The sequence below is a fragment of the Eptatretus burgeri genome, chromosome 6 (assembly GCF_056783735.1).
Source record: "Eptatretus burgeri isolate ZD-2024b chromosome 6, Ebu_testis_v1, whole genome shotgun sequence".
NCBI lineage: Eukaryota > Metazoa > Chordata > Myxini > Myxiniformes > Myxinidae > Eptatretus > Eptatretus burgeri.
This window is the reverse complement of record NC_140966.1, coordinates 23,499,134-23,520,868: the sequence shown is the minus strand read 5'-3', so window position 1 is coordinate 23,520,868 and position 21,735 is coordinate 23,499,134. Positions and strand designations below refer to the sequence as shown.

At 42.4% G+C, this 21,735-nt stretch overlaps 1 protein-coding gene across 1 annotated transcript; it reads left to right on the top strand.

Annotated features, from left to right (window-relative positions):
* The first annotated feature begins 8,709 nt into the window (after positions 1-8,709).
* Positions 8,710-21,236, top strand: LOC147024407 (uncharacterized). Its single transcript, XM_085884301.1, has 2 exons — positions 8,710-8,814; positions 16,574-21,236. The coding sequence occupies exon 2, from the start codon at positions 19,553-19,555 to the stop codon at positions 20,849-20,851; it is 1,299 nt and encodes a 432-aa protein (XP_085740427.1). The 5' UTR covers positions 8,710-8,814; positions 16,574-19,552; the 3' UTR covers positions 20,852-21,236.
* Positions 21,237-21,735: the final 499 nt, after the last annotated feature.

Genomic DNA, 21,735 nt, shown 5'->3' with positions numbered 1-21,735 from the left:
CTGTCTGTCTGTCTGTCTGTCTGTCTGTTTGGCTGTCTGTTAGCAGGATGTCTCAAGAAGTTATGGATGGATTCAGATGAAATTTGATGGACAGGTTGAGTGTGTGATAACGCCGAATTGATTAGATTTTGGTGAATATCCGGATCTGAGAATTTCAAAGCGATTCTTCACCATTGAGAGATGGGCCCAAAAATGTTGTATTACACAATATTTCTTAACGTTGTGGAGGGATTATGACACAAACTATTTGTGGACGCATCAATGTGCGCACACTCTATCAGATGGATGCTAAGCTCGAGGACCCATCTGCCAGCAATGATTGTTGGTGGACATTAAAGACCTCTCAGGGTCTTTCGTGAAAATGACACGAAATATCATAGGCACCCTGAACAAATTGTAAATTCACCTGCACTTTCAATATTCTGTGACGGAGTGGCAATCTTTCAAGCTTTGGTTCTAGCCTTGAAACGTTTATTGACTTGGCCTGAACCTCCCGCAGATCTGTGAAGAATAGTGGCTTCCATTATTCCATCCATTAATCAATATATATATATATATATATATATATATATATATATATATATATATATATATATATATATACACATTTTTTTTTAAATAATGAGAATTATAGAGTTGGGATTGCTTGCTTTCTTGTAAAGTTCCTCATGAACATCCCTCGTAAAGTTAGTTAAGAAATACATGCATGCTGTTACGACTGACACATTCCTTGTTAATTAATTGCCCCAGATAAGCAAAATAGTTGAAAGCAATGTGAGTACATTTTCATGTGATCACTCTCCAAATGAACTTGTATATCTCACAATACAGGAATAATCTGAGCATTAAATGCCTCAGTATTTGCAAGATTTCAGGAAGAGTCTGTGATTCCTAAAGCATCAATTACATCAAAAGATTACACCGAAAATATCGCAATTAGTGCAATTTTTTTTTACAGATTGCCAGTTCATATCTTCATAATTATGTCACAAAAGTTAAAGAATACAAAGTTAATGCAACAATGTGTGCTTTATAAAGTCGAAAAAGAAAAGTCTTTGTAAAAACCGAAAAAGAAAACTCACGATTCATTAACCACATCATTAAACTGCATTAGCAGAGGCAGAAAGCAAATATGAATCTGGGTTTTCGTGAAATTTCTTTTCACTTTGCAAAACGCAATGGGAGCGTGAACATATAAATCGTAATTGTGCAGGAACTTAAGTGAAACCACCAATGTCACATTTTCAAGCGAGTGGATAAAATGAGATTAATGATGAGATGAATAAGTAATGACAGGAATACATTTTGCATCCCAAGTACAACGATTATTCCACCTGAGTAGGCCAAAGCAACCGGTTACTGGCTACCTTTGAGTGGTTGTCCGGAAATGCTTGACTTCTATTCTTCTTCCATGCCTGAACAAATGACCAGATGAGGAATGTGCCTCTGGTGGTGGCACATTCATTAAACGGTGGTCATATGTAGGCCATGACCTTTCACGGTACAAACCATTCAATATTGTGTTCATTTACTTACACTTATGCAGGAAAATTTTCATGTGCTCACTCTATCTTCCAATTTGAGCTCAAATTCCTTTATAAGAGACATTTAAAGTTTGTTATTCTGTCTGCTATGTGGAAGTTAAAGATCACTGATTTGGATCTGTGTGTATAAGATGTGACAGAAGTTAAAGATCATAGAAGTGAATCTGTGTGAGTAAGGTCTGGATTAAGTTAAACATCTCAGAGGTGAATCTGTGTGTAGGTATGCAAGATCTCCAGACACTCCTCATCTTGCAGGATTGGTAAAAGAGGTTTAATAATTACACAGGTGTGGTGCTGGTCATCAACTTTTCAAAAGTAACTTTTCAAAATCATGGATCAGCCTTTAATTTGTACAGTGTTTTATAAAAGAATAAGCTTTTGTGCTGATACCATGAGCTTCTTGTAAGTTCTTCCATACTTGAAGAAACTTGCCTCTTTTGGGTGTGTGAGAGATTATAGGGTGAGCTGCTTGTCTATCAATGCAGCAGTAACTCCCTTACTCCTTCTTACATGAACGGTAAGCTTTTACCAAGGAATCAGTTTAACAAAAAACACTTTCCAAATTTAAAATGTTTAGGACCACCGAATCCTATCCAGGTTCTTCCTGATGACTCCATCTTTACTCTTTACTTATTTGCCTTTTTTTCCAGATGATTCCAGTGCAGATTTTGGTCTTCCATTTGATTGTTCTGTATACATCGAGATTATAATTTTTAGTAGGTTCACATGTTGTTGTAAAAAATATCCCCTGGGTTCCATGAATACCTACACAGAATACTAGCCTTTTGTTGATGTGTTATTGATCTGCCCACCTCCATTGTCTTCCTACTTTTGGAGAAATTTTAAACACTTAATCAGAAAGAAACCATTGTAACATTTGGATTAAGTGATGCCAGCTGAAACTATCATATCAGGAAAAAAATCTTTTATAACATACATGCTTGATGAAACAATCCATTGGGACAATTCAAGGTGCCTCTTGTTCACTCAGCATCTTCGCACGTTTTCATTTAATCTGCAGTCAGCTTGGGTTCACAGTTGCTGCACATTATGGGCACCTGAGAAGGGGGCAGTGATATTTCTCTGCTTTATTGTTGCTTTTTCTTGTCTATGGTTTTCAGATAGATTTATTCCAAAACTCAAAAGGAACAGGGTTTTGCCAACTTTAAATGAATAACAAAGTTTGACCAGGTCATAATGATTTCTATTTGAAGGTAATATAATACAATAATAAATTTTAAATGTTACTTTCTCACTTAGAAAATCTTCATCGGGTTGTGAAATCTTTGGGATAATAGTTATGTAAGCTTTTACAAAGACATGCGTGAGGCGTTCTTCATTTTGTGTGTAGCACATGGCTGCTGGTTGCACCATTTATGGGAGTGCAGCTGTACTGCTGATATGGTGCCCCCGATAGAAGTTCAAGAATTTGGAATTTATTCAAGGTGCTGGTGATGGTTCGCCTACTCTTCAGTTTTCAGGAAGGACACTGTGGGATCTGTAACATCCACCAACTAATACCAGCAGCCGGCACGCCCAGTTTAATGTTCATCCGAGGACAGTGGCGGTGATAAGGCTGTGCAACTCATGCAATTGCATGGGGCCCCGAGGCAACAAGGGCCCCTAAGCGGCCGATTGTGGTACACAATTTTTCGAGATGGATCGCTGAGTATGGTAGTGTCAGTCGTGGTGGTGGTGGTGTGTGGGTCTCACTGTTGACAAACCCATCAACTTGTGAGTGGTATTAAACAGTGCAAAATGAACGCTTCAACTCGAGGAAAAAAAAAGTCACGATGAATGTGGGAAAAATAGTTTTCCTCTGTTGTTTAACTAGACAAGACTTACAAAATTATGGGGTGAGGTTCACAGAGAAAACAGGTTCATAAGTACATTGAATGTATACAAATGCAACAAGAATGACAATAAAATTATTGCCCTTGCAGCAAGGATAGTAAAAGCAAAACGACTTGTGATAAGTGTGCTGAGCATATTTTCAAGGAGCACAGCCATGTTGTGTGTGTGAAATGGCTCCAGTAATGGACTTGTCAGTGTTTGCAGGCACACCACATCATTTATTGTTTTTTGCATTTGATTGTTTTGGGTTAAGTGTCTTTTGAATGCTTTATCTTTTGCATCGCTGGCTTTAGCATGACCTTGCAAAATACATGCATCATATACATATTCCAAATAATAGGATAAATGAATAATTTTTTGACAAAATATCATCCATGAGCTTAAACATTACACGTAAATGTATAACAACTAGAGGGGGAGCACTCGGGAGAGTGCAAAACCTCCGCCCCCAATACTGCTGGGTCACTCAAGTGAACCTTATATCTTATTCATTAAATATGATGTCAACAGTGCTGACAGAGTTGTGGTTCTTTTCTCCAACACTTTTTTTTGGGGGGGGGGGGGTGAGGGGAGGTTGGAAATCACTTCAAACATGAAGAAATGCAAAAAAAAGAAATCGAAATTTTGTTGGAAAAAAAGTTGCAAAATTTTTTTTTCTCGAATTTTTTTTGGGGGGGGTGGAAATCACTTAAAGCATGTAGAAATGCAAAAAAAAATGTTCTCGAACCATTTTTGGGGGGGGTTGGAAATCACTTAAAACATGTAGAAATGCAAAAAAAATGTTTTCCTTTTTTTTTTTTTTGGGGGGGGGGTGTTGGAAATCACATGTAGAAATGCAAAAAAATTCCTTTTTTTGGGGGGGGAGTAACAATTTTTTGGGAGGGGTTGGAAATCACTTAAAATGTAGAAATGCAAAAAAAAATTCTCTAACAATTTCTTTTGGGGGGGGGTTGGTTGAAAATCACTTAAAACGTAGAAATGCAAAAAAAATTTCTCTAACAATTTTTTTGGGGGGGGGTTGGAAATCACTTAAAACATGTAGAAATGCAAAAAATAAAATTCTCTTTTTGGGGGAGGGTAACAATTTTTTTTTGGGGGGGGGGTTTGGAAATCACTTAAAACATGTAGAAATGCAAAAAAAAAAAAATTCTCTTTTTTGGGGGGGGGGAACCAAGTCCAAAATTTAATGGCATGATCCTTGGACCATACCTAACCCCCCCCCCCCACCAAGTTTCGTCAAAATCCGCCGAGGAGTTTTTCCGTAATACTGTTCACAAACAAACAAACACACAAACAAACAAACAAACAAACAAACAAACAGAAAGGGGTGAAAACAGTAACCTCCATCCATCTTCGAAGATGGCGGAGGTTAAAAATGGAAGGACTAAATAAATAAACACTTTTTTTGGTTTTCTTCCAATAACAAGATCAACAAGAAAAAGAGCAATTAGAGATTGCAGACCCTCACCAGGACTTCTTTTGAGTGGTGTATTTTTTTTATAGGTTTTAAGTTAAATCCAATATGGCTGCCAAACCATGTGACCTACAGTATAACATCATATGTATGACCCTTTAGTTTCTCATGCATAGGCAGTCATGTGTGTAAAGTTTTACCTCCATCTGTTCAGCCATTTCGGAGGTGATTTTTAAAGGTTAAAAAAACAATATGGCTGACGAATCACGTGATCGATGACATCATAGAAAATGTTTGTGGTCCATTTTATCCCAGGATGACCCTCAAAAATTTTCGTACTGATTGGATGTGGCGTTCTACATATGCAATTATGACATCATAACGAAGGCGCACCTATCATGTCATAAAAATATCACCCTCATTTCCCATGAAGAGTATTTGCCCTATGCTAAGTTTCAATGTTTTCCTTGTTACAGTTTCAGACATACAGAGATCCAAAATTTTTCCATTTTTCCAACATGGATGCCACACCACATGACATATGATGTCATAATTATCATTAAAACATTGTACATGAGTAGTCGCACCAATGGTGAAAATTTCATCTCAATCTGACAAGCGGTTGCGGAGAAAAACAAAAGTTCTGTGCAGACAAACAAACAAATGAAATATTCGTTGAGCAAAGAATTGCCGGAATAACTTTGTCATATCTCCATGATCTCTGAAAAAACAAAAACCTGGAAATCAATTTGGTTATTACAAATCGATAGTGCTCCTGTTTAATGAGTTATTGCACTTAATTTGGTCATGATCATAACTTGGAAGTCAATCGGACTTAAAATGGCGTTTTTATCGCAATTTGAAAGTTTTGACCTGACCCCCCTGACATTCGACACCTGACCGCGAAGAAGGGTGTTCGTGTGACACCCCAATGAGACATATGTTTGGATGCAGTATTGGAAGATGCACATTTTGGATTTGGTTTGAAGTCGATACGACCATTTTAGTGGACGTTATTGCGAAAATAAGAATTTCGGTTTTTCAGTGACCTTGACCTTTGACCTTTGACCTAGATTCACCAAAAACGACAAGTGTCTAAGTTGGACCATGGCCGACGTCTGTACCCAGTTTGGTCATGATCACTGAAACGGCGTGGCTGGTACAGGGTAAACAAACACAAACAGACAGACAGACAGACACACAGAATGACACACACAACCGACCAACATAATTGCCGAAATCCGAAGGATTCCGGCAATTAACAAACAGACCCACCACGCAATGCCTTCTCCTTCAGCGAGGGTTAAAAAAACATTGTTGCAAAATCATCCATGAGCCTAATATAAACTGAGCAAAATCATCCATATACACATTGTATATAAAAGCATAACAATAAAAATTTCAAAAACATATTTCTCCAGTTCACTTAGTTTCAGTTCCCGGGTCTATTGGACCAGTGTTATGCGAAGTTATCTCAATTTTTATTCATGCATCATAGGGTTAAAGATTGTTTAAAAAAATTCCGAAAGTTTAGTGCAATTGAAGCAGTCTTATACATCACCTTATGTACTACGTTATTAGTCCCCTACTTGTATCACTGGAGGGGACCATTGGTTTGCTCACCGTCTGTCCGGCGTTCCATCTGTGGTTTTTCAGACTTTTTCCCAAACCCTTTAACATATTCAACTGAAACTTGGTACATGCCTTTAATATGATAAGTTATATAACAAGTTTGAGTTTCAGGTTGTTTCATCAATTTTTCACAGTTATGACCTTATTAAACTTAGAAAATATCTCATTGTACATGGGTCATGTGGCTTTACACCCATTGGCTAGACAGCTGGCTTGACTCCACCCCAAATTAATCATGCGCCACCATTGTATGAAGCAGCACAAATCAGGAGGCCTCAGGCCTTAGGCCTGCATGCTAGTCCATGGCCCAGTGCAATTGGAATGAAGCTGTTGTGGGCCGGGTTCGGTGGCGATAAACGACCACTCGGTGGAGCAGTAGTCGTCTCCCACCACACACCCGGAATTTAGGTCGTGACTCTCGGACAACTCCGAAAGGTCACGGGTCACTTGAAGATCGTGATCGCCAATTCTCGAACTGTGGGGTCGGGTCAATAGCCAAATTTCAATATACCTAAATGCCCACGTTGTCAAATTACCGGGGAAGTCACACCCTCGGCCGACTGTCCGAACCAAGTCGCAGGTACCGACTCGGATCCGGCGTAACCGAGCGGAGTTACCAGAGCCGCGCCGGTCCCAATGATAACTTACGGCACCAACGGCCTTACTATATATATATCTCAAGCCCGAACCATGCTAGTCCAATGAAAGAAAACACGGACAACGAACTGGAACATTTAACGGGGGGGGGGGGGGGTTACTTATAAACAATAATTGGGGTGGGGAGCACACAAAGAGCAGAGTTATCTGAATAAAAGAAATACAGGCAATGTACAGTGAGCGAAAGGCACTTAACAGTTCTACTTAAAAGACTGGCGCCACACACACACACACACGCACACCCAAAGAAATAGTGGCCGCGGCCTTTATTTGGCCCTTCAGCTCGGGAGGGAAGGCGAGCTGAGGGCAGGAGCCTATTCGTGCACCTGTCCGCCTCGTGCGGTCTGGTCGAGCTTGTCCGGTGGCGGGACTCGAACCCGCCACCACAACGCAGCAACAGGGACCAGGACCGACGCAACGGATGCCAGCCAGCACGGGAACGGACCAGACGAGACGAGCACCTTATTAGACGAGAACGCCAGCAGGCAAGACGAGGCTTCCTCTCTTTCTCCTTCCTTTCTCTCTCGAAGGCTCGCCACCTTCCCTTCTTTCATGACGGGGCGAACCTTCCCTTCTTTTTGTCCCTCCCCCGCGAGTTGAGGGTACCGCTCTGAGGAACTCGCCTCCAGATTGGATGAGGGGTTGTCGGGCGACTAGTGGCCGCCCCTCATTGGTCGGGCCGAACACTCCATCTGGCTAAGGCAGAGCCAGCCTGAGGTGGTCAGCCTCCTGATTGGACGAGGCGTCTCGGGGGGTGTGTTGAGGCGTCTCGGAGGCCCCGCCCCCCGAAGATGCTCCGTAGTAGCCTTCAGCATGCTGGCCTCCCATTAGCTGTGGCGCGCGTGCGATGCTCGCCCTTCACTCATTGGCTGGAGGAAACGCTCTCTGCCTTTCCTCGGGGCGGAGCCTCGATCTGAGGCGATGGAGACTCTGCCCACGCCTTCAGCCAAAAACACGTGGGCAATGGCGACCGGGTTGAGTGAGGGATGGTGCCACTGTTGTTGTTTTTGTTGTTGTAGTAGATTTATAAAACCTGACTATAAAATAACTCGCAGCGCACACACGAAATTCCGATTAGACATTGGGGATGGATTCTAACTATACACATACTTGTTGAAATAACTGAACTACGGGGACTCTGGCTGTTTGTGTGCAAATGGCTTCCGGATTCGTAACAATACCAGGTATCGACCCATGATGTATTGTTTAGACAGAACAACAGCAGACAGAGAAAAAACAAACAAACAACCTTTGTCCGAAGGAAGCAGTGTAGTTAAAAACAAACAAACAAAAAAGAACGTCTGTTTGTGTGCATGGGTACGTGGGCACAAGTATTTGAAATGGAAAGTTTGTTTTCCGATTCATGCTCATAATATAATATTCAATTTAAATTAAGTTGTCCTTGATGATAAACTGGCATTTGTGGACAGACTGACGGACCAATGGACAAACATGAACCAAATGTTTGACCCCGCTTTTCGCTTAGCATGCGTGGGGTAATTATATAGAACTAGGTATTTTTGTCCATTGCTTCGCTGATGGATTTAGTCTAAGACAGCACTTTATACTTCACAAACATTCTGCTCTATTCACTCTATCATTTTCCCCAAGGTCATCTACCATCTGCTTGGAAGCCAGCTAACACCACCTTCATCAGCCAACTTATTACCTCCGCCACTGAAGATGGACCAAAAAGAAAAAAACAAACCAAAGGTAGGTTTATTGAAGTCACATAATTTACTAGCCATGCTGCTGATGTTATTTTTTCATAACCACTCTCTGAGGCTCATGGAGGAGCTTGCACATTTTCCACATGCAAGACAAATATATCAGATGTCATTGTACTTTAATGTTTATGACAAAGATAGGAGTAGATGATGGACAAACACAAAGGATAAATGGCATTTGAACCTGGGGTTCCCACATCACCGACATGATGAGTTAAGGGTTCAGGTGGGAACACGAACAGGCCAATACGCTCTTCATCCTTTTTATCCTTATTTCATGTGGAAAAACGGACACTTGAAACGTTTGAACAAAAAAAAACAGACATAAATTATCATCATATATTGGCAATATCCAGATAAAGTTATGTAATTTGTGATCGCAATAAGTACTTATCTCATCTTTTAACAAATCCATCTATTCATGATAACACCTTTGATATGTTATTACTGTTTATGTAACGATGAATGATACTCTGATCAAAGAGACAATGGCATAGTGGAAATTAGTGATTTTTATGTGGAGCTTTTAAAATGCTCTTTAAACTAAATGATGACATTCTTACAAGGAATGGTGTGTGTGTGTGTGTGTGTGTGTGTGTGTGTGTGTGTGTGTGTGTGTGTGTGTGTGTGTGTGTGTGTGTGTGTGTGTGTGTGTGTGTGTGTGTGTGTGTGTGTGTGTGTGTGTGTGTGTGTGTGTGTGTGTGTGTGTGTGTGTGTGTGTGTGTGTGTGTGTGTGTGTGTGTGTGGTAAAACTCTGCAAAGGGTGAGAATAATTGCTTTGCATCCCCAAAAACAATTTTTTCATACTTGACACAACTTACCATCTCTCTCGTTACTATTGGATGCAAAAGTTACATTTATCATCATTAGACAATAAATAACCTGAAAAGTGTAGAATGGAAAACACTGTGGCTAACACATTGCCACTTATTGTTGGCCATAGACAGCGACCTAGATCGCTGTCCCGATGCACCTAATCTCGTAATGCACTCCAGTTTCCCATTCCTATTTCCTTCCAAACCCCCCACCCCCGACCCCATTTCTTCCTGCTGCACATCAACCACAGCCTCCCCTTCTGTGAATAACATCATTAACATGATGCAGTGGAAGTAAAGCTTCAGAGATGACAAATAAACAAACCAAAGGTAGGTAATTAGCTTCTCTCCAGCTGGAGCTGATTGAACATTCTACTATACAAGGAAATATCTAAATAGGAAGCTGCTACAAACCAGTCTCACAATCACAGGCCTGAGGGCATTGCCAATTCCCTCGAATATGCTGATTACAGAATAATTATTGCTAATTTTCCATTTGACAAGGTCCATGAGATCCTGTGGCCTTTGATGACCTGGAACATTATTGCATGGCTCATCAGGTCATCGCCTTGCAAGATTGTATTATACTGCTGCCATCAGAGATATCACCCCACACAGAAGGTATACTCATTTTCCACTATAGACTCAGCAAAATTTGAGAAAATGTGGATATTTAAAGTGCTGAAGGCAAATGGTGTTAATTTATGGCATACAAGCTATTTAGGGGTATTGGGTGCTGAACTCAAATCTGATGTATACCAAGCTCAAAAATAGCCGATAATGCCTTAAAATTGAGAAATACAAGATGGCCGCCAACGACGGGCTGAAATGTATTTATGTTCATATCTTTTTGACTAAACAAGGTAGAATCTTGAATGAAATGTTCCTTTGGAAGTTTATAATATATGGGGAATCCAATGCCATATTCAGTTTTGATATATAATGTGAAGAAACTAATTCAAGATGAATAATTTGTCGACCAGATAAGATCTACAAGCAGGTTGACATATGCCAATACATATGCCTCTTTGTATGAAATCATGCAACTTTCCAAGGGCAAGCAAAACACTATCAAAGTGGACAGGAACATTCTACAAAGGCTCATAACAGCTTATAGAGCAGGGCATGAGGTAAACCTAGAAAACATCCTCAAGCATGAACTCATGACTGTCCCACTATCTTTGGCCACAACTAGTGGTAGTCTATATTCCACCAACAAGTCTGTGTTAGCAAACATACTGACGCAACAAGTCCAAACTCCTGCAAATGTTACACTCTGAACCCAGCTGCCTGCTCATTGATGGCGAAGCACTCGTGATGGCACTTGGAAAGCCGCCTGACATTGGAACGTTTGGTGACTATGCCAACACATTTTCTAACAATGTGTTGAAGATTGGAGCAAAAGTACCAGAGGATTGACGTAGTCTTCGACAGGTATCAAGGTGAATCAATCAAAGCAGGTACCAGGACCAAACGCAAGCAGCGCCACCGACCAGTACGTCATCAAATAGACAACGAGCCTCCAGTTCCTCTCCCATCAGACTGCTCTAGCTTTATGACACTCGAGGAAAATAATGCAGATCTCGCTTTACTACTTTCAAACCATCTGATTGAACACAGTTTTAGAGATGGACCAATGGTTGTAGTAGCAGGGGGGTTCGCCGAAGCGACCACTGTCAAGTCATCTGATCCAGATCTCGAAGTCTCCTCTCTGAGAGCTGACCACGAAGAAGCTGATACCCGGCTGATTTTGCACTGCATCCATGCTGATATGGAAACGATAGTTGTGTCAGTACGTGATAGACGTGCTTCTTCTACTTCGAGCACACTATGACAGAATGAAATGTACACGTCTCCACATGAAAGCTGGGATGTCGAAGGCTCCAAAGTATTTCCCAGTACATGAAATTCGCATGTTGCTATTTACTGGTCAAGTGGACACACTACTTGCCTTCCATGCCGTAACCGGCTGTGATAGTGTGTCTCAGTTCAGTTGCCACGGAAAAAAAAACAGCCTGGCAGGTGTTCCAGCAACATCATACTGATCTGATTGGCCTAGGCAAGAGCCCTCTCACCAAAAACATAGCTATATCAACAGAGAAATTCATCTGTAAGATATATGGCATGCCCGAGGTCGATACATGCAACAAAGCACGACTCAAGTTGTTTTGTATCGGTCGTGCACAAGAGACTCTGCCACCAACCTCAGATGCAGCAAAGTTTCACATCATGCGTTCACACTATCAAGGAAGTGTCTGGAACCAAGCACACTCACCATATCCTGCTCTTCCTCCAGTAATTGAAATGGGATGGATGCACCTGGTCGGTCAGTTAGTGCCACGGCTACTCTCTCTGCCATCTATCCCGAAAGCATGCAGGGAGATCACCTCATGTGGTTGTACGAAGGGGTGCCTCAGCCAACGCTGCAGGAAAATTCACATGAAATGCATCGAGGCATGCAACTGCAGGAAACTTGGCGACAACTGCCGGAACAGTCATGACGACTGGGAATAAGTTCATGTGTGCACATCTACCTGTACACACAATGAAGGACTGTATATAACGCTCTGCAATTCATGCACGATTAAATCCAAAATTCTTGTCATTGTTCTCGTGTTACAAATAAACAAATGCTTGTCAAATGTTGGTTTACGTCGAAGCGCGTCAGTGTTATTTGGGGGTACCTTAATTTGCTTAGCCAAAATGGGTATTGCATCCCTAATATGTTTCCTGCTAACATTTAAATCATACGTAGTGCCTCTGGGCTTTAAAAAATGGGCAGTCTGTGTTCCTGGTGGGGAGGGAGAGGGATGGGGCTTGTGGATCTTATCTGGTGGATGAATTATTCATCTTCAAAAAAGACAATTTTTGCAATAAATATGACTTTCAATCAGTTTCTTCACATTTTATATCAAAACTGAATATGGCATTGGATTCCCCATATATGAAAAACTTCCAAAGGAACATTTCATTCAAGTTTCTACCTTGTTTAGTCAAAAATATATGAACATAAATACATTTCAGCCTGTCGTTGGTGGCCATTTTGGATTTCTCAATTTTAAGGCATTATCGGCCATTTTTGAGCTTGGTATACATCACATTTGAGTTCAGCACCCTTCAATACCCCTAAATAGCTTGTTTGCCATAAATTAACACCATTTGCCTTTGGGATTAAAATTTTTGGAAAATTGACCTAGTCTACTATGGAAATTTTGGGCTGGCTTGGTTCAATTCCAGATGGGTCAAGGATTTTCTCATTATGAATTTCTTGGGCCAAGTTGCGCCAGGTCAGGCAATCTTTTGGCATGGATGGTCCGTGAAATTTGAAGGGAAAAGGATCGATGAATAAAGGCAGTGATGAAAGGTTTGTTATGCCACTTGTAAGTAAAGCATTACTTTTTGTGTTTAATGTACTCCAAAAAGAAAAGAAAACTTGATCATTTTTGCATCATAAGATTTTTAAAAATTTTTATTAATAAGGTGTCTTTTTACTACTGCCACGGAAGGTGAATGGAAGTTTTGTTTTCACCCCTGTCTGTCTGTCTCTGTTTGTGAACAGAATATTGTAAAAAGTTATCAATGGCTTCAGAAGAAACTTGGTGGACAGGTTAGGTGTGTGACAAGGACAAATTGATTTGATTTTGGTAATGATCCAGATCCGGATATGAGGATTTGTTAAGTGGTTCTTCACCGTTGAGGAATGGGGCCAAAAACGGTATATATCATGATATTTCAAAAAGTTATTGACGGATTTGGATGAAACTTGGTGGACAGATTGGGTGTGTGACAAAGAACAATTGATTCGATTTTGGTGAACATCTGTATTCGGATAAGGATACAAAAAGCTTTAAATGCTTTCAGTGATTTTTCACCATTGAGAGATTTGGCCAAAAACGATATATCGCATGATATTTTAAACAGTTATGGACAGATTCGGACAAAACCTGGTGGATGAGTTTGGTCATTGACGAGGATTAGCAATTGATTAAGGTATGGATGCAGCTCCGGCCTATCAATGGGATACAAAACATACACTGTTCAACCTGGCAGAGGTATGCGCTCCACCGAGTGCCGTTCCCATATATTTTCTGTTGAGAAACAGTGTGGAAAACAAGTTCCCCTTGATGTTGGTATAAACATAGATTATGGTATTTCATGAAGGGAAAGCAACTCTAGGCAGAGCTCTTCTATTCTTTCGAATGCAGCACTTTGCTCCAGGTTTTCATCCTTGCTGGGAGTGTGTCTGTTCCACTGACACAGTTCACCCTGTAAGTTAAAGCAGACCTGAAATTGGTATTTGGTGAGGGTGGTGGCAAATAACATAGCTATATTTCACAAAAGGATACCATGTGATCTTTAATGTCCACAAACTAATACAAGCAGACAAAATAACACTCAGTTTAATGTCCATCTGAGGAACTTTTAGAGCTTCGTTGAGATTCAAACTCAGGTGAGGTAGCACAGAGGTGAGTGCACAAACTACCAGGTTATTTTTGGATCAGCCTGGCTCAACCTGGGCAGAGCAGAGCCAGGCTGATGCACACGGCCCAACCTGGCCTGCCATAACTCGGTGGAAAACAAGTGGAAGCCTTAGTTACCTTTTGGGTCTACTTTGGGCATGCTTTTGACGCGGTCTGTCACCATGCCCTGCTCACCAAACTCTCTTCCTATGGTATCCAAGGCCATCTCCACTCGTGGCTCGCAGACTTCCTCTCCTGTCGCAGCAAACATGTGGACCGAAATGGAGTTCTCTCATCCCCTCTTCCTGTCCAAGCTGGAGTTCCTCAAGGCAGCGTTCTTGGCTTTCATTTTCATTGATCTCTCTGGTTTTCATCATTGATCTCTCCGACTCTCTGGATAATCCTCTTTATCTCTTTGCTGAATACTCCACCCTCTGCCGTACCATCTGTCATTCCCCAGACCGGGAAGTAGCAGCAGCTTCGCTCTCTGCAGATCTGGGTAAAATCACAAACTGGGCCAACACGTGGAACATGTCTTTCAATCCGGACAAATCGCACACTCTCACGATGTGTCTCCAAAAGGACTGTTTGAACTGAATTGAACCCCCCCAACCCCCATCCACTTTCTCAACAATCCTCTGGAAGAAGTCCTTTCATTCAAGCTTCTGGGTCTTACTATCTGCCATGATCTTTCCTGGGAAAGCCGCATTTCCAACCTGGCCTCCAAAGCCAGTCACTGACTGGCAATCCTCCGTCGTGCAAAGTCCTTCCTCAGCCCACCTGAGCTCTTGACCACACACAAAGCTTTCGTCGGCAGCCTGATGGAGTACTGCTCTCCCCTCGGTGCTGGTGCTCCTGCCTCTCACCTTTCTCGACTTCACGCTGTGGAAACCAAGGCATTAAGGATCATTGGTATTTCCCATGGTGAGGCTGAGTCTTTGGGCCTCTCACTCTCTCACCGCCGGCAGGTCAGTGGTCTTTCTGACTTCTACCGTCTCCTCTCTGGTCTCGCTCCCCCCTCCCCGCTCTGTCTGCGATATGTCCCCCCCCTATATTTTCACAGGGCGCTCAAGGTCCGTCAGCAACACCCTTATGGTAAAACTACCAAAATCACAAATTGCTGCTCACCTTCACTCATTTATTCCTCTTTTTTTCCCCGCCTTTAGAATAAACTCCCACACTCTCTTTAATCCCATTCTTCCCTCCAGGTCTTCAAAACAGCCATTCACCACCACCTCTTATCTTCCACCATCCAAAACCTTGATGTTTTCTACCCCCGTTAATCCACCCTGGACCCACCACCTTCAAATTCCCTGCTTTCCTTCCTGAAAATTCCTGTAATGTTCATCTTGTATACCCCATGTTCCCCACCCCATCCCTCTCCCTTCCACAGATCTCCTAATGTCTCTGTTCCCCACTGTTTTGTCCTTCCCTCTCCCACCCCTCTTGTCTCATGCTCCCCTTGCTGTGTGTTGAGTGTTCGCTCTCACACGAGCCTTGACAATGTATACAAAAAAATAGTAATACAGTGTCTGATTAAACGGACTGGTGATGAAGGTTGTGGTCATCTAAATATTTGAGAGAATGAGTTGTCTTTCCAGAATCGTGAAAATAACTGCACACCTAAGTATTTCAAATCAAATGTTGAAATGAGTAATCTGTCATCAAAGCTGATGAATTATGATACAAGTGCTATCTCACTCGCAGCCCAAAATTTTCCATCAATGAGAAAATTTAAGAAGCACATCATGTATATAAAGCTTTCTAACCACACACTGATCGACTCATTCACTCACTCATTTGCTCACTCGCTCACTGATATAAATACTTAGTCCTTTCTCGGGGGCTCAAAAGTTGATATTTGGCATACTGATGTACTTGAAGTCAAAATTCCAAAAAAAAAAATACAAACCTGTCTAAATGTCTATAAACAAAAATATCTATGACCAAAGGTCGGATGGTGGATATTCGATTCCACTCACAGTGTCACGTGGCCCAAGACAATGACGTGTCTGCAGTGGATCACCTGAAAGTCATCCGAAAGTTTATAGTCCATTTGCCAGAGAAGTAACCTTGTTGTCCTCAAAAGTGTATAGTTTATGGTGGTTTCTTGTTCACAGGCATGCATAGACAAAATTAAGCTTGGTTGCCCGGATTGCAACCATGGGGAAATCTGTTATTTTTGCGCAAATACAAGATGGCCATCATCGACCGGGCTGAAAATATAACTTTTTAGGTAATGAACTTAAAATTACACATGAGACATATTTCCATATAATTTTGGCACGAGGAATCGATATTTAACCTTATTTTTGTGATTAGAAGTAAATTTGAGGTCAATGTTCGAGTTCCTGGCAATTGTTTGCTGTGTGAGATACATTTTGAATGACAACAAGGTCACTATTCTGACAACTGGACGCTCACATACGACATTAATGCGAGTTACTAATTCATTGTTTTGTTTTTACAGATATGGCTGATTCAAGGTGCATTCTTCCCATGTGTCATGGTGGAGGGGAATTGAAGAAATTCGCTGATCAAGGGATCAAGACATTGATCTCCTGTGCCAAAGCCTGTGGAGATGAAGAGCTACGTGCAAAACTTCAGGACATTGTTGATTCAGGTGATGCTGTTTGCATAGAATGTCACAAAGGATGCTACTGTACTTACACATCAAAACAAAAAATTGAGAGACTTCGTAAATCACAGAAAAGAAAGGCTGAAGATGATTGTGTTACAGTGACAACAAGATCTCGCACACAGGCAACAGGCAGTGGTGCGTTTGTTTACAAACGTGACTGCATTTTTTGTGGCAAAGAATGTTTACCTGTTGATGACAAACATCCAGAAAGATGGGATCGTGTTCGTCAGTGCATGACGAAAGAAGGAAGTAGAAGGTAATCCCATCCCAACTATGAAAGATGCCATCATTAATGCTGCTGAGCAACGTAATGATGAAGTAGCCAGAACGGTCAAGTTACATATTGGATATTTGGTTGATCTCCCTGCGGCTGAGTGCAAATACCATGTACGCTGTTATAACAGTTTCATGACAGTCCCTAAATATGCTGATTTGCCAACTGGTGTTGCAGAAGAAAGTGCCCTAAAGAACATCATAGAGCGCATGAATTGTGACAGGTCAAAGATGTGGAATAGCGTTGAACTGCCTTCCCTGTACTGTGATCTTGGTGGCAAATTCACTCGACGTGATATGTTTAGCAAACTAACAGACTGCATGAGTAAGGACGTTGTGTTAGTTCGGGTAGATGGATGTGCTACCATTGTTGGTTTCCGTGAATCCATTGCTTACCATCTGAAAATGGTTAAAGTGGATGATGCAGATGAGAGGAGTATTGATTCTGTGTTAAGGCAGATGAAGAAGGAGGCACGCTCAGTCAAGTACAACAGTGCCAATTATGACCTCTCAGAATTTACACAAGCCAACACAATCAAGGCAACAAGCCCAACTTTACTGAGGTTGATTTCAGACTTAGTGTCTGGTGGTGAAATGACCAAGAAATCTCTAAGCCTGAGCCAGTCAATTCAAAGTCATGTTACAGCTACTAGAAATCAGACAACATTAGGACTGGCTGTCAAACTACTGCACCGCCATGGCAGTTCTGATATTCTAAAGCTCATTCATGAACATGGGTCCTGAGATTCAGGAAATCCGCTGCTCATTTTCTCGGTGATAATGCTCAGCTTCTCCACCAATTCATGGGTTTGAGTAGAACTGTTGGCGTGATTTTTGCCTGGTTTGATAATCTTGATCTGCAAGTGTTCACGCCTAATGGTCGGCGTACTACTCATGTCCTCTCACATGAATTTCAACAACCCCATCCTGCAGGCATTCTTGAGTATGGGCATACTCACCCAGGGAAGAGCGACCTTATTATCCCACGACTGTCTAAGAAAGCTGCCCAGTCTAGGACAAGCAGCAGCTAATCAGGGAGTCTTCCTCTGCAGCACGACACTGGGCCATCCAAAGTGAACCCCCCGGCTGTGGATGCAACCTCTGGATTCTCCTGGCAAGCTAGTTTAGCTGCTGCACAGGAAAAGGACATGAAGTGGCTAAACACAGTCAGCACACAGGTGAACGCCATGGAATGGGGTAGGTTCAACAACCAAGAAGCATTCACCAGTCATGCAGAAAAAAAGCCAGCAAGTACTAACATGTTCGGACCCCTTATTGATGCCAAAGCTTCTCATCCAGACACTGTAGTGACTTCACTGGAGTATCTTCAGAAGTCATTGACTGATATGGGAATGACTTGTGTCCACATCTCTGTTGATCTCCAGCTCAACATGGTGGCTTGCCAAATCAAGTGGCATGACATTGATCGCTTTAAAAATGTGATTCTGAGGCCTGGCATAATGCACACTGTGCAGTCCTGTGGTTGCATTGGCAAACTCATGCGTGGGTCTGGTGTTGAGACTCTCATCAGTTCAGCATTCGGGGGCCTGGCAGGAATCGTGAGTGGCAAGTCCTGGGTTCGATCAATGAGAGCCTTCCGGATGGTTTCGACTGCCCTTCTCATTTACTTCCTCACCACCGGCCCCAAGACATTCCAGGAGTTGTGCAGCTATGTTGAGACATGCAGACAGCACCCAACTGGGAAGCACTGGGTTGATAACTTCATCAAGCCTACTCTGCTTGTTCATCAACTTCTGCGTAGTGAGAGGGAGGCAGACTTCCTGCTGCAACAGCTAACACTCGAACGCATGCTTCCCTACTTCTTTGTTGCTGGTCACCATCACTATGTCTGTTACATCACCCATCACCTTCTGGTGATGCGCTATCTGCTGCCACCAGATGCCAAGTCAGAGCTCATATCAGGTGCTTTTGTGTGTCATCACCAGGAAGGCATTTGGAATGGTGTGAGCTCTGATCAGTTCGGTGAACAAACTGCTATTAGAATTGGCAAGGGTGGCCTCAAGGGTATGACTCTTTCTCCAGAGATGGTAGCAGAGTGGATCGATTCCTTTCCTGTCACTGCCTATATCTCAGATACAATGGAGCACATCTACCCTGACTCCTCAAACAAGGACAATGAAGACCAAGTGAGAGAAAAGGACAAAAGAATTGGACCACGTCACAAGGAGGAGGGGAAGAAGAGGAGAGAACTTGATGCAGATGATAGGTGCTGGATTTTACTTGAATTGTCGAATGTCTCATCCTCTTGAGAATCACTCACCACATCTGTACAACATTGCCAATGGTCGAATTGCTCCCCAAGAAGCTGAAGTGAATGTTGAGGATTCCGTAGTTATAGGTCAGAAAATGGTTGCAGAGTTCCATGCATCCCTTCCAGGTGGATTCCATGCAACCATCTCATGCCCCATCAAGACAATGGAGCACTTCCAGAAAGGAGTGTAAATTGGGGACAAGACGATCTTTGATCTCGAAACCATCTTCCTCAGGCTGCTGACTATTGGACAGCAAAGACAAATGGAGCTGGTACCTATCTTCCAGTTTGAGCTCTGCGCAGTACCCCCCTCACTGATTGATGAATATGGGTGCTTAAGGAAAGGCAACAAAGCACCACTGGCACACAAACTCTGTGTTCAGGCACAACAGCCTCTGCAACCAGATGTTACCATTGTTGATGCGAGCCAACTTCTCTATCATATTGTCTGGCCTTTCAGGGGAACTGTGTCAGTCTTAGTTGAGTCCATCAAGACAAGGCTGTCTACCATTGCTGGTCAGAAGATCTTGGTCTTTGACAAATATTATGATGTTTCTGCAAAGGACCATGAAAGAGTGAGGCGTGCTGGCATTGGTTCCATCAACTCTGACCTCACAATAAACACGCCCCTGCCTAGTCGAGACGCCATCCTGAAAAACCTGTCCAAGGTTTTGAGTACCTATAACTTTGGTGAAGGAGTTACTGTGGAGAGCCGTAGCCATGGTGCGTTCAACCATGATGAAGCAGATATTACAATGATCTCACACCTGCTCATGGCTGCTGAATGTAATGCAAGAGTGATACGTATCCTCTCTGATGATACTGTTTTTGTATTGATGGTTTACTGGGTTTACCAGCGCAACATCCAGGCCACAGTGCAGATGGAAAGGTGGGATGGAGCAATTTGGGATATCAACACCACCTGTGACCAGCTTGGCCCCAAGTGTCTGCAGCTTTTGGGAATGCACTACATCACTGGCTCAGATACCACGTCATACCCATACGGCAAGATCAAAGTGTCAGCCGTGAAGACACTGAGAGCTGGCAACTTCCCTTTTTTGTACTCCGCACTTGGCGAGCTGAACGCAAGCCATGAACAACAGCTCATGGAAGCAGGGCGGACATTCTTCTGTGCCCTGTATGGTCAGCCAGTAGGTACCACGATGAGTGAGATGAGGTACTATATGTACACAAGGAAGTCTGGCAAGCCCCTCAAGCTCATGGCATTACCTCCAACTGAGAGCAATCTCTTCCTACATATTTTGCGTGCACATCTACAGACAGTACTCGCAAAATCAGCTGATCAGCAGGCCCCACCTGAACTTGACATTACAAAATATGGATGGGACATCAGAGATGGAATCCCAGTGCCAGCAACTTCTGCTACTCCACCAGCCCCTTTGGACCTCATGGATGTTGTGCGGTGTGGATGCAAAACAGAGGGGAAGGCCTGCAGTACTGCAAGTTGCAGTTGTCACCATGCAAAGATCTCCTGCACGCTATACTGCACTTGTGGTTGCAGTGACAAGTGCTTCAACCCACACAAGACTGGAGGACAGTGAAGGTGAAGTGGAAGAAGGGAGTGTCGAAGCAGAACTGGAAAGAGATGAGGATACGGAAGGGGACGAGTACAATGAATGGGAATGAACAATATGTAAGTTGTCTACTAGGCTCTATGTCCTCTGTTCCTAAGATGTCCAATATGATGACATGACAATGCGTATGCTTTCTGATTATCAACATACTGTTGTGAACCATTCATGACTTCACTTTTGCATTGGTGTTGCATCATTTTCAGCAGAAAATAGTCATGGACATTTCATGTGAACCTCTATTTATTCCTGAACGTAAAAAATAACCCCAAAATTGAATTCTTCATGTCAAAATCGTATGGAAAAGAGGTATTACACAGGATTATATGTTGACCGATTAAAAACTTAGCCCCATCGTCTGACCTGTAGCGGCCATCTTGAATTTATGCAAATTACAGGAGTTCCCCAAGGTTGCCACCCAGCAACCAACCTGAATTTTATTAATGGACCCTTGTTGGTCCAAAACAATCATAAAACCATACACTTTCCACATCAACAAGGTTGACAATGGAACACATAATAACGGTAAATGGACTAGTATTGTCTGGTCAGGAATCAATCCCAGACCAGATATATAATTGCTATCTATTTAGCAGCCGATTACACAATCGCTACTAATCTAAATTCAATCAATTTATCAAAAATTAAAGATGCTAACTTAATGTGATGGTAACTCAAATTTACTCTGCTCTTAACAACATGCAATGTGGGAACAGCTACAAAAATAGGACCAAGTATCCTGAATCTCACCTCGATCAGGAGAAACAGTCTCTCAAACTCCGACCCCCCCCCTCCCCGCAGACCTTCGAAGACCCTGTTTTTTAATGCCATGAACAAACTTTAGTACATCATTG